The 13,140-nt window shown below is 40.1% G+C and overlaps 1 protein-coding gene across 1 annotated transcript in view; it reads right to left on the bottom strand.

Moving 5' to 3' along the window:
* Window positions 1-13,140, bottom strand: part of NDC1 (NDC1 transmembrane nucleoporin) — a 35,295-nt gene that overhangs the window by 4,782 nt on the left and 17,373 nt on the right. Inside the window, exons 7-14 of the mRNA XM_019501276.1 lie at window positions 11,832-11,883; window positions 9,594-9,726; window positions 7,676-7,768; window positions 4,850-4,931; window positions 3,793-3,951; window positions 2,137-2,400; window positions 1,875-1,993; window positions 1,557-1,607 (exon numbers count right to left, since the gene is read on the bottom strand). Of these exons, the coding sequence (XP_019356821.1) occupies window positions 1,557-1,607; window positions 1,875-1,993; window positions 2,137-2,400; window positions 3,793-3,951; window positions 4,850-4,931; window positions 7,676-7,768; window positions 9,594-9,726; window positions 11,832-11,883 (953 nt within the window). The remainder of the gene's footprint in view (window positions 1-1,556; window positions 1,608-1,874; window positions 1,994-2,136; window positions 2,401-3,792; window positions 3,952-4,849; window positions 4,932-7,675; window positions 7,769-9,593; window positions 9,727-11,831; window positions 11,884-13,140) is intronic.

The raw sequence follows: 13,140 nt of genomic DNA, 5'->3' as shown, positions 1-13,140 counted from the left end.
GGAAACCTTTTGAATAATTCTATCAAATACACTTTCCACATGGAAGAACAATATAAACAAATGAGACCATAAAAGCCAAAGTGACATCATTTAAAAAGGCTGAATACTTCAAAGTTTATGATTTGTGTCAGCACACTTATAAAAAAAAAAAGTGTTTACAACACTATTGCCATACCTGCTCACAGAATTCAGGTGTGAAAATCTACTGTGCCACACTCATTCTGCCAGAATCAACCTACTGAATTCTAGCTTTATTTGGTATAGCAAGAAGCAGTGTTATCTAGTACTTGGTACACCAAGACGGTCAGGATTCTTGGCAAGGTTAGAATCTAAAAATACCACTTACATTAGGTAGGACTTTGAGAAAGTTGTAATGCATGTATTTCAGTTTAGTCTGTACAGAAATACTACCCTTTTTAACTGAGTAGTGTTGGGAGACTTCATTATTAAGCATAAGAGGTCTTAAAAATATAAAAAGCTGCGAGACTAGGGAAAAAATTATGATTGTAGAAAGCACTAAAAACAGTACAGGTGCACCGATATATCAGTGCCATATTGGATTGGTACCAATAAAAAGGAAAATTAATGTTACTGGCTTTTTTTGCCCGGTGTAGCTGATAATGTGCTGATAAATAAAATACGCCTTCTGGCCAGGGCCCCCAGACACCATGTGTATGCTTGCAGCTGCAGCATGCACACGGCCAGGAACGCAGTTGGACAGTGTGGAAAGCAGCGTCCTGCAGTTAAGCCTGTGGAGGAGAAGTGTGTGGTTGGGGGTAGTGGGGAGAAGCAGATTGAGGCCCCCATGGTGAGGGATGGAGTGAGGCTGGGGGCGCTGCCCAGCCAGGGCAGTGAATGGGACCCCAGGGCCAGGGAGTGGGATGGAGCCAAGGACAGCTCATCCAGGGGGTGCAGGAGTGAGGGGGCTCCCTGCTGCTATTTGCACTGCTGTGGGAGGCATGGGGGGCACGTGCCCCCTGAGATGTGTGTGTGGCAAGGGTGGAGGTGGGCTGCCCTCTATAGGCTCAGGGCTTTCCAACCTGCTGCCTTTACCCTGGGAGCCCCAAGCACATAGCAAGCAGCCTGCCTTGCCTTCATGCCACTCGGCTCTGCTCCTAAAAGCATCCCTTGTGCTCAAGCGTCTCTGCCATTTTTAAGCACCGGGATGCTAATCCACTGGGCAAGCTTCTCACAGCTCCATGCTGCTCTCTGCCCTGGCCCCAGGGTCCCATTCACCACCCTGGCTGGACAGCACCCCCAGCTCCATCCCTACTCTCTCCGTCACCATGGAGGCTTCGATCTGCCCCTCCCACACTCCCTTCTCCTATGCCTTTTCCCCTTCACAGACTTACCTACAGGGAGCTGCTCTCTATGCTGCCCAGCTGTGCTCCCGTAAAACCAGCTATTGGAATCAGCTGATATGCCTGGTGAATAGTCAGCTATTGGTATCAGCCAAGAAAATCTCTATTGGAGCTCCCCTAGAAGACAGCATTAGAACCTGTTCCTGTTCATGTTTCTGCTCTACCCAAAAGTCCAATATATGTAGCCATAATTACCTTGCTGAAGAAATACATGACCAGCACTCGTTTTGACAAGAAACTTCTTATCTGAGTAGGAAAGAAAAACATTTAAAAATACAAATTTTACATTTGACAGTGTATTATATACAACATTTCTGGTGTTAAGTAACTAAATCCATTCAAACTTTACAATTATGTCACAGTAAAACATTTAAATAATGGGCTGTTTGTTACAGTGTTAGGTCAGCTGATCAGAGGAAAAAGCAATCATACCATGAAGTTATATTTCTGAAGGAAACACCCAGCATGCTACATACAAGACCAAACTGATTTATACCACAACTCTTACTGTACCTGCTCCTGTTTGTTCTGTAGCCATGTATACATAAAACTTGGTTGCTCTGCTTCATGACCAACTCTTGCAACAGAGACCATTGGGAAGGATGATGGGTAAGAACCATTTGTTTGCAGATCTACAAGAAAAACCAAGCCTATTTAGAAAAAAATAGAAATCCCTACAAAGACAGTATGACCCAAAAGAATCTGCACAATTAAGCCAATTTTTCCATTATACATAAGAAGAAAAGCAAGGTAACTGGAACAGAATGGCCACCACCTGAACTTGATGTCCACAGCTTTGGTCCTCTTCGCATAATATGAGGGCTTTGAACTGATCCATGCCAAGGAGAATTTAAATCCAGGATTCCAGGCTTGCGATTTAGAGCAGGAGAAGTGAAAGGTGAGCCAAAAGAGCTTCCAAGGTCTGATGCAGCTGATGTCTTTAAAGGCGACAGGGATTTAACCAGGGAAGGCATGCGAGTTCTAGGTAAGATGTTAGACCTTTGTGCCTGAAAAGCCATTTCTTCTATAACAGCTGCTCCTGATAACAAACAAATACATATGGGCTGGTATGGGTAAATACAATACAGACTAGGCACGTCTACACGAGAGGGTTAATGCACAGAAAACTAATTCAACTGTGCATTAGCACGGCAGGCACAACACATGCGCAGTAGAATGAATCTACTGTGCATTAGTGTCACCAAAAAGCCATTCATCTGTGCTAATGTGCATTAGCTCCAGTTATAGCGCATTAATGAACATGTAGACGTGCCCACTATCAGTTAGTTTCCTCCAAAGCTTATTAACCACACCATACTTCAGTTCTGCTGAGCTCTTAATGTAAGACAGATTTCCATTCCAATACAGACTGCATTTTACTGTGTGAAATGCATTTAGAAATAAGAGTAAGAACCCATTAAATAAGATGGCTTTGGCTTAGCCTTTACCTTAAGGATATTCCTACAGCAATCCAGGTAGTCCTCAACTTGCAACGTTTTGAGTTACAACGTTTCACACTTACAATGTTTATAAATTGACACCGTTTCAACTTTATAACGCCAGTTTTGACTTATAATGCTTGACCTGATGCAACGCCAGCGTCACTCACCTCCCTGGAGAACGTCTGTCCAAACTTCCTTGGACACTTTCTTTAAGAAAGCAGACAAGACTCCAGAAAAACCTGCAGCCAAGAGCCCTTCAAAAAGTCCAGCAAAGTCACCTCAAAGAAGTCCTTCCAAATCAATACGATTGCTATTTACAATATAAATACATTAATGTAGCTATATTACTTGTCTATAATTGATCGAGTACAGAATTCTGGAGTATTTTTTGGTGAAAATAGGATATCGGGCCTTGGTTCAGGAACCAATCCCCCATTTATAACATTGTTTCTTATGAGAAAATTGGTTCCGAGTTACAACGTTTCGACTTAAGACGCAGTTTTCAGGAACCAATTGTGTCGTAAGTCTGAGGACTGCCTGTATTGGGTGAATCACAAAAAGATATCCCCCAAGCCTTTTTGGCAATACATGTTTCACCACTGTAAACTAGCAACAGTAAATCAAAAGTTACAAATGTTTCTATCAAAATTTTTAGGGGGCTCCTCAACAAGTTTCATCACTTGATAGGCTGACTTCCTAAACCTATGTAAATGAGAAACAGTGTGCAAGGGAATGCTGTCCAATGCGCTAAAAGTGAAAAAAAGTGATCTCTCTCCAAGTTCCACTTTAATTAACCTTTGATGCTAGTGTAACAACACACATTCTTTAACCTGTGTTCCTTCAAATACTTAACATAATCACTTGGCTCCCTCTGTCATTCGATTTATACTAGTGTTATAACATCCTCCACTGCACTCTAGTGTCTTGTTAGTTACAGGTGTAAACCACTCTGTAACAGTTACTGTGAAATATCTCATATAAAAAGGTACCTGGAAAGTTCAGGGATTTGTTTATTTCCCCTGGAGATGGCTGTTTTATTCTCCCATTGGTAGCCGCAGCTTCCTGGTGTATAATCAGCTTCTGGGTTAAGTCACTCAGAAGATTCAAGCACTCCCTTGATATTGCTGTCCAGTTGTGGGGATGCCCACCTAGTTAGGTCAGACAACAAATACTTGAAGAGGTGTTCAGTGGTTTCAGTCAAGACATATCACCATGCCTGTTTTGATGGTACTTATTTACATCCTGCTTTTTCCATGTTTAGTATAATCTTACAGAATTACCCAACACATACTCAATTCTAAAAAAGCATGCTACATGTTCACCAGAAGTTTCTTGTGCCCAAATATGCGCAGGGACACAGATACTGGTTCAAATTGTAAATGCAACTCCTGATGACTTCAGCGAGAACTGCATAGGTATCCTGCAAGGCAGAATTTAGCCCATTAGATTTCAAACTCACTAATTTTTGGTCTTGTAAGTTGCTTGTCGGCTAGTTTCAACACCGTTTATTACCACAGTGCATAAGCAACAAGAACGCCTGATGAAGTGCAAAAGAGTCCCTGATGAAAGCAAAAGAGTTCTAACAGACCTCCTACAGCATATTTCTGTGTATTTTAAGAGGCTTATATACCAGTCTAAATCATAGCCGTTATTTGCTTGCACAACTGGGGAGTGACTCACAATTTATGCTTCATTTCATCTCACTCACATCCTGATACTAAACTGTTATACACATCTGTTGTTATATTATTATTATTATTATTAGCTTCGTTCAATTGGTGATGTCAAGAATACCCTCCTTTGATAGTCTGCAACCTATGTTTCCTCACAGCTGTCATTTAAATCAAACAACAGGAACCAGTATTTGTTAAGTTTAGTAGATGAAACAACAAAAAAAGAGGGCCTTTCCAAATGGATACATTTGCTTAGGAGTTCTTTTGGCTTCTACAGCATGCTTCCAAGTATGAGATCATTTCTAAAAAATTCTTACCATAACAACAGTCTTGAAAAAGTTTAGAAATCACCACAGATTTATTTTGGTAATACCTGGCTGACTAAGGCTGAAGACTTCTTGACGTCGCACAGGAGAATACTGGGAAAGTAACATCAAGTCCTGTAAGGCCAAGAACTGAAAAGAAGGGAAATATTTTAATGCTTTGGGGGTGGGGGTGGGGGGGAAATCAAGTTGATCCCTTAAATATGCTGTCATTAAAAGCCTATTGGTTTTTAGATTTTAGCAAGGAATTTGAGTATTACCACAAATGCAATTCCTAATTGGAGTTAATAGGATTTGTTTACATATGCTGTAACCACAGGCAAAATTCAGCCATTAATATTTTTTCTCCCTTAGTTTAGAAGATTGCACATGCAAATAACAACTCCTTTACTTTTGCCACAGGAAAGTCACTTCAGATTGGGGCTCCATAGCGAGTCAACTTCACAGGAAATTTTGTATGCTTTAGACTGCTTTCACTGATAGCCAAAGTGAAATAAAGCGTCATTCTTAGCACTAACAAATAACTATACGGACAAATTACACTGGAATTTCCAAGCAAATTAACATGATTTTATTATGGCACTAGGATCTCTCATTGCATGCCACTTGAAATTGATGTCAGGCCTGCCCTGGTACCGAAGTCTAACTGCTTTTCTGATCAAAGAATGAATGTGACAAGCCCACAAACAGCTAATTGTCTCAAATCTTGCAAATGTAGTAAGAGCCAGTTATTAATACAATTTTAGTCAATGCTGATATTACAAATGTAAGGTACAACTATTAAAGACTGGGATTTTTCCAAACTAGGGTTTTTACCCTTTAATCCTGCTGATGAACATGCCTGGCTCTAATCCCCTCTTTCAGAATACAACACAACCAGAAGAGTAGGACCTGTACTTCATGTCTGTAGCAACACAAGACGTATTGAGTCTCTGATATTGTTAAATGCAGCCAGGGTAAAAAAGAAATCATGATTTTTATTTATTTAATTTAAATCAGAAGTTTTTTTATTTAAATAATATTTTTAATTTTTTTGTTAAGCTGCTTGTTTTAAAAAATAAACCTATATATAGTTTTAATTTAAGATATGTTAGAGCTCAAAGATATCATCATGAAATAGAGATTATAAATTGTAATTATATACTGTTTGAGACAATATATTCCTGCAACTTTTTAGAAAAGTTTTATAAATAGGTCACAACAGGCCATTGACTATATTAGGGGCCAAATCGTATGAGGTTCCCAGAGGCTCCTCTATAGATTATTAAGGATTAAAGAAAACCACTCTACTCAATGGGACTCGGTGCTCAGTCTAGAAGATCCCACTAAGCATTTCTGTGATGCTTAGTTTCAGTCTCAAATTGGAATGGTGTCTCCAGAGATAACATCCTTGTTAACAGCAGTATACTGAGGTAAGCAATAACAGACCTGATTACCTACCCATCAGCCCTCTTGTCTTTCTGCAAATTTGTATATATAGAGTCAAGCTCTTACCTCACTCTAAAAGTGCAAAGTTTCAAGAAATTAAATGAATAGAGGATTATTGGGGGTGGAATGGATCTGGGCAAGGAGGAGGAGTCTGGAAAGAAGTGCAAGGAGGGAGGGGCAGTAGAAACAAAGGAAAAACATTTTGAGCAGAATATTTCAGAAGTCTTGAGGGCTAAGTTTCTAAGTATAGCCTCACTAGATCTCAAATCAATGGAGAGGGAATGGTATGGTAGAAGGGAAAACCTATCATGGCAGCAGGCTTGCCAGGCCATAAAAAAAAAAAAAAAACCAAAAAAAAACCCTGTTTGGGAATATGTTAACAAAGGTTATATCAAACAACAAGAATGCACTTTTGTAGAAAACAATGATTAAATCAAGCCTTTCTGACCAGCGATTTAAATCATGATCAAATCCACCCTGAACGCAGCACTTGCTGGTACCAGAAAATGCCGAGTGCCCTAATTTGACATCATATTGAGACCTCACACCTCAAAATAAGAATTAGAAGCAAGAAATTGGGTTAAACACTAATTTTTTTTAAAAACGTAGTCACTTCAGAACAGCTTCACAGTTACCACTGGCAAACGCAAATGAATTTTGCCACTAAAATACATGAAAAGTTAGGGTTTTTTTGTATTACCCTATTTCAAGATTACTTTTTATGTACTTTTAACAAAATATGAAACATCCAGGAAAAGATGTGCAGCACTGTGAAAGTGTCAAAAGCATATAGAAATGTGGTATAAGAATGAAATTTAATAAGTAGAAAGTATCCATTCATTAGCCAGAGAAGCTAAAACAGCAGATTAAAAAGAAAGTGAATGGATTTTCATGCCTGGTCTATTTAACAGTAGCATACATATACTCCACAGAGTAATTAAGACACACTTCATTCCTAACTAAATGAATTCAGTTCAACCAGCAATCCAGTTCAGCAAATACACTAAGGTGTCATTATAAAACAAACTTCTCTGGAAGCATTGCAAAATGCTTCTGACTGTTTCGAATTTGGCTGTTTTTTTAAAAGATGTGTAACAGTTTAGATTGCTGCTTAAATCATTCAAGATCCATGGAAGACTTCTCAGTAGGAGATGCTCTATTTACCAGGGCAACACCTGGAGTAACTAGGAACAATGGCCACAAACTAACGGAGAGCAGATTTAAGATGACAGAAAGAATTTCTTTAGGGTAAGGCTTGCCAGAATCTGGAATGAGCTTCCAAGGGAGGTGGTGCTCTCCCCTACCTTGGGGGGCTTCAAGAGGAGACTGGAAAAGCACTCTTTCCTGCCCCGGGCAGGGGGTCAGACTTGATGACCTACTGAGGTCCCTTCCAACCCTAACATCTATGAATATATAGACATGACAAAACCAAACAACTGTTTTGATACCTTTATGATGAGAGGAGGGTTACTGCTTAAGATTCTAGGTAAGCACTGGTCAGTTTCCTCAGCAAACGTTGGCTGAACAGGAAAATGGTACGCCTGGAATTAAAGACAAGAACTAAGCTGATTCAATACCAGACTTCTATTACACAGAACAAACTTGGAAAGAGACTGTTACTGAGACACCACAGCCACATTAATTTGACAATGTGACAAACTATATAAAGTATATAGCCAAAGCTTCCAATTAATGTTGCTAATGTGATACAACAAATGGACTTCTAAATCTACTTTTAAACTGCAAGAACCAGTTTTAGAATCTCAGTAGACAGCAGCAAAACAGTATGTGGTATTATACAGCAATGCCTAGGAAAAAAGGTATCATCTCCAAGTTATTCAGCTTCCCTGAAGAAAAATGGTAAGATTTTTACATAAACTCTTTTGAGTTATTAGATTTAATTAATAATTTTAATCCTCTTCTTTAAATCTATAAAGTGCTTTGTATTCTACAACCATCCTCCTACTTGGAAACTGCCAGCCACAGCCTGTTATAAATAACACTTCATAATCAGAAGTCTGTCAGAGAAATATTTGGGGGAGGATAAAATGGGGGGGAGGGGAGGGGGAAACAGAGGGGTCCCCTCATCATACTAGGAGCGGAGTAGGGGCACGCATCTTTCAAGATTACAAATACTACCTATATTTATGGGGCAAAATTTTTAGACCTTGACTTTGCTCTTAGTTAGCATTTCACAAGGTTTTTTGGGGGGAACGCAATGTCAGCTGCACCACTCTTCAAACTTGTGATTTGTTATTAAAACCCATACATACTTTACATCTTCCTAATATGACAACACTTCCCCTCCCATCTTGCATGCTTTTATGAGCAGTACAATAATTAGCAGCATGTTTTAATATGTCCACAAAAATAATTAACAGCGTGTTTAAGAGTCCACAATTATTAGTTCAATTAACATCTCTCAAAATGGACAGTTCACGTCAGAAATACTTTTCCAGGCTCTTAGCAAGTTCAGCCAGAATGGACAGCACAAGGTTATACCTGCATACAAGATTCCCAAAGCTTTTCTGGGCAATCATAACAGCAGCTAGGGATTCTCCTTAATTAAAAAAAGCTGAGCCTCAGAAAAACAGATCAAAAGGCCTCTTTCACTTCACTTTGTCCTTCCAAAGTAATGCTTTCTAAAATAAGACCTGCCAAAGAACTGAGGCTAGGAAGCCTGATATGTAGTTTAACAAAGCCTAAGAGGAGTGGGGGAGGGAAAAGGAGGAAAATCAAATTAGATGGAGGTATTTTTTATTCTCTTACTGAGAAGTATTTAATGAAGATTAAGTTCCCAATTTGCTGTTGTCAGAATTTCATTTTTTTGGGTTGAATCTTAGTCTCTGCTTTATTTTAATGCGATTCATTATATATTTAAATGGTCTTTTTTTAGCCACATTAATTTGTAGCTTAATGATTAAAAAAAGAATAATGTATCAATTCCCAAGATTTTTTGAAGTCTACTTTATAACAGCATGCTACTTTGATGTTAAATCAAAATTATCTACAGGAGACTGGTCCAGAGTGCTGCCTGGCCCTATCAATCCTTCACTTCCTGTTAAAAAAAAAAAAAAAAAAAAAAAAAAAAAATTTTTTGGAACAGCTAAAATTCAGTTAGTGTTCTCCAGAATTAGTTTTCTGTGTAAACCGCAGCTCTCTAATTTTATATTATTGGGAACAAGAGAAATAAGAAGAGGGATAAAAAGTATCTGTCAGTTTCTACACTGACTATACTCCATGCTATGTAAAGCTTGAGAATTGCTAGTTCTGAGACATTTCTTCTTGAACACTACTTTTGAAAGTAAAACATTTTTTCCACAATGCTGATGACATGCAAGCATAATCCAGTCAGCCAATACTAACCTCTGTAGCATAGATTTTGAAGAGTAACCATGCAATGTACCAAGGAATCAAAAGAAATACACCACACAGCCAGGTATGGTAGAACAGTGAGAGATCCAGCAAACCAGCCAGGGTATCAAGAGGATGAATTTTACTACAAAAAACACACCACACACACACATTTAATTTTGGTGGCAACAGCATAAAGAATAAATGGATTAAAACAATGCTTCAAGAAATGCAGTTACTTTGGAAGATGCTACCAAAAAACCCCAAACAAACAAAAAAACCCAAAACCCTTTTTCCCCCCCCAATTTGTCGGCAATGCTGGTTCTGTAAATGCCAAAACCCTCCAAGTCAATTAACAGCAGCATTATATTCCCAACCTGTATAATTTTAAACAATGAATAACCGGAAGAAAATTCTCCAGTTTCCTTTGCATTGACGAGAAAACATAATAAATATTGTGCTATGTGGAAGGGAACATTTTCTTCTTGTATTTAAGGATGTATGGCTAGATCTAATCAAGGACCTCAGTGGAATCGAGGCTCCTAAATCCAGAACTGCAATCCAAGAAACTCCAAATCAGTGTTGACTAACCTCAGTAAGCACTTCCCTATTTGACTTCTAAGTTCCCTAGGGACCTAAAAGTCTCTTTCTGCATTTGCCACAGACTGCCCCAGTCTGAGCAGTTCACTGCCCAAGTCTAACCAGCATCCAAACACTAGAAATTTTTCCATATAAACCCTGAGCAGCCTGATCTGGCATGCCTGCTCAAAAGATGCCTAACAGAACTAGGTTCCTCACAAATCTCTGGCCAGTCTTCTAAAACAAGATCAGAGGAGCTAGTGATGCCCTTTTTATGTAACAAGCCAGGGGTGTTCAACCCCTGAGCTGCAACTCCAATCTTGCCCCTGGTGCCATGTCATCTGGCCTGTGGGGCTCTCCACAGATCTGTGGCTCTGAACACAGATCAGGCCTGACCCGGGCACGCAGGGGTGGAGGCAGGGGGTCCCCCAGGACTGGATCCCAGCCAGGAAAGGGCAGCAGCATGGGGGCTGACACTGCCCATGGACTGGCCCTGCACCACTGATCCAGCCCATGGTGGCAAAACCATAAGCACCACTGCAACAGACTAATGGCTAGTACTCAAAAAAAAAGGGGAGATCTGGTTTCACTACTCTCCTTAGCCCAAGACAGCTCAACCTGACACCTCTCTCCCCACTTCCAAGAGAATGCCTTAGCCAGTAAAGCTAGTCTGGTTTGTGACATTCTCCACCCCTCTTCCTGAAGCTGTGCAACTTTGCAGAAAAGAATTCAGGAGTCACTGGGTAAGAGGCAGAACAAGGGAGTATGACTTTGTAGCCCAGTGCAGAAGGGGCAACCTTTTTGGTAGGTGTGCCACAACTTAAGCCCTGCACCTTACCTGATTGGCCCTCCAATCCCCTTTCCCCTGCCTGAGCTGCTGCTCTGCTTCCTCCCCTATCAGCAACTGTGCTCCACCCTCTCCCTGATCTACCATGTGCCACACACAGAAGCTGCCTGTGCCATTTGTGATACACATGCCACAGGTTGACCCCTCCTGACCTAGTGGATAAGGCATGCTCTTAAGAAGGGAGTCCTGGGATCTGGGTCATACTCCAAGAACTCTTCCTGCCCCCTGTCCCATCACTGCTGATGCATTTTACATTAAACTATCATGGGAGCAGTCCCAATGAACCACAAATTCCATATTGCTTCAACAGGATGAGGGAGAAGTACCTGCAACCCATAACAGTTTTGGCTTGAGAGAAGAGAATTCCTCTGAAGGCAAGATATGTGGGTTTGAAACCATGCTTTTAACGTGAGTATTTTAACAATCAATCTTTCCACAAAAGCACCACCTAAACTGAACATGTGTAGCTCTTTGAAGGAATGATTCTAAGCAACAAGCATCAGGAGAGGATTCTAAGCAGTAGATTCCAAATGGACAAAGCCCCCTCTCCACCCGTTACCAGTCCTGGACCAGGCACCCAAGATCTGGAGAGTGGTAGGTTCTCAGAGATGCAAGTGCACAGTGCTTTCTACCATCTAGTTCTAGACTGCTCCCAACTCATGGTGCTTTGGATCCCATTCTGCGATGCCTAATGCAGTAGTTTTGGTTCTACAGCAAGGCACAGGGTGCTAAAAGGTAGACATTGCCATTCCCAACTCCTTCTCCCAGACGATTATGATGAAAGGCAAAACAGCTCAACTGAGAACAGCCTGTTTTGTACTTACTCATCTGTGCGAAGGTCCATTGTGGTACTTATCCATGCCCGTGGGATATAACCTAAGAAGCCACAAGCAAAGTGACATTGTGAAACAGGTATGTAACAGTTAATGGGCATGTCTACATGAGATGTTTACTGCAGCACAGATTAATTAGCTCCGCACTAAACGTCTTGGCACCTACACATGCAGGGCTATTAAGCTGGAGTAAACAAATAAACTCTGCAGCAGGATAGTACTTGTAAATACAAATACTATCCTGCTGCAAAGTTTTGTTTTGGAGTTTTTTTGTACTCCTCAACATCACATGTGTAGACACTGATGCAGTTGGCTGGGGCACAAGGGTGCTTCAGTGCAGGGGCTGCCTGCTGGTTATGTCCACACTGAAGCATCCTGATGCCCCAGCCAGCCCCTCCACTGAACCAGATTAGAGCAGCCCCAGGCTGGTAGGCTGACTCCCCCTGGGTCTCCTGCCAGCTGGGACTGCTTCAACCCATCTCGACATGCTGCAGTCTCAGGTACACATGTGCCCAGAAGCATTAAACTCCAGCGTGACAGGTGCTGGAGTTTATTACATCACATTAATATGCACATATAGATGTGCCCACTTTGTATAACAAAAAACTAGGGAAGTTTTTGGTATGAAAGCAAGCTACACACAGAGACAGAAATAAAGACCAACAACGTGATGTGCATATATTGTAAAAAAGGAGCAATTCTTCTCATAGACTGCTTGATACTTTTCTTGTCACAACAAAAGTTAAAAGCTAAAACTATGAATCAGGAGGTGCAGATTCTATTCCTAGTTTAATTATTAGTTTTTTTCCAAAGGTCTCATCCAAGCTACTTTGGTTTCTCCACCTGAAAAACGGAGCAAATGCTTATCTATGCTATGGAGGCATTAAGATACTACAGTAATTTTGAACCTCCAGATGGAAAGTGATAATTATTCTAAAAGTTACTTATAAGTTTTAGATCTATATTCTGTTGGAGAGATTGAGAAACACAGAATTTTATTTTTTAGATAGAGAGAGAAATAAATTATATATAAATATATCATTTATAATAGAATGTATATTATATATTTTTTCTGTGTTTCTCAGATCTCTAACAGAATATAGATCTGAAACTTGGAAGTAACTTTTAGAATAATTTGGTATTTTTTAGCACTCTCTAATTTTCAGCTGATAAAAATATAAGTAAAAAGAGTTCTTCTGTAGAATTTATAGTTGGAGAACCTGTCAGTGCCATTAGAAAGAAATAGTTTTTCAAGAGCATATTATATGTTGGCACTTCATAATACCTCTTTCAAGAAAAG

Source organism: Gavialis gangeticus, unplaced genomic scaffold (genome assembly GCF_001723915.1).
Source record: "Gavialis gangeticus isolate Ggan-Ray unplaced genomic scaffold, GavGan_comp1, whole genome shotgun sequence".
Taxonomy (NCBI): Eukaryota; Metazoa; Chordata; order Crocodylia; family Gavialidae; genus Gavialis; species Gavialis gangeticus.
Note: the sequence above shows the minus strand (reverse complement) of the source record. Positions and strands in the feature narration are given on the sequence as shown.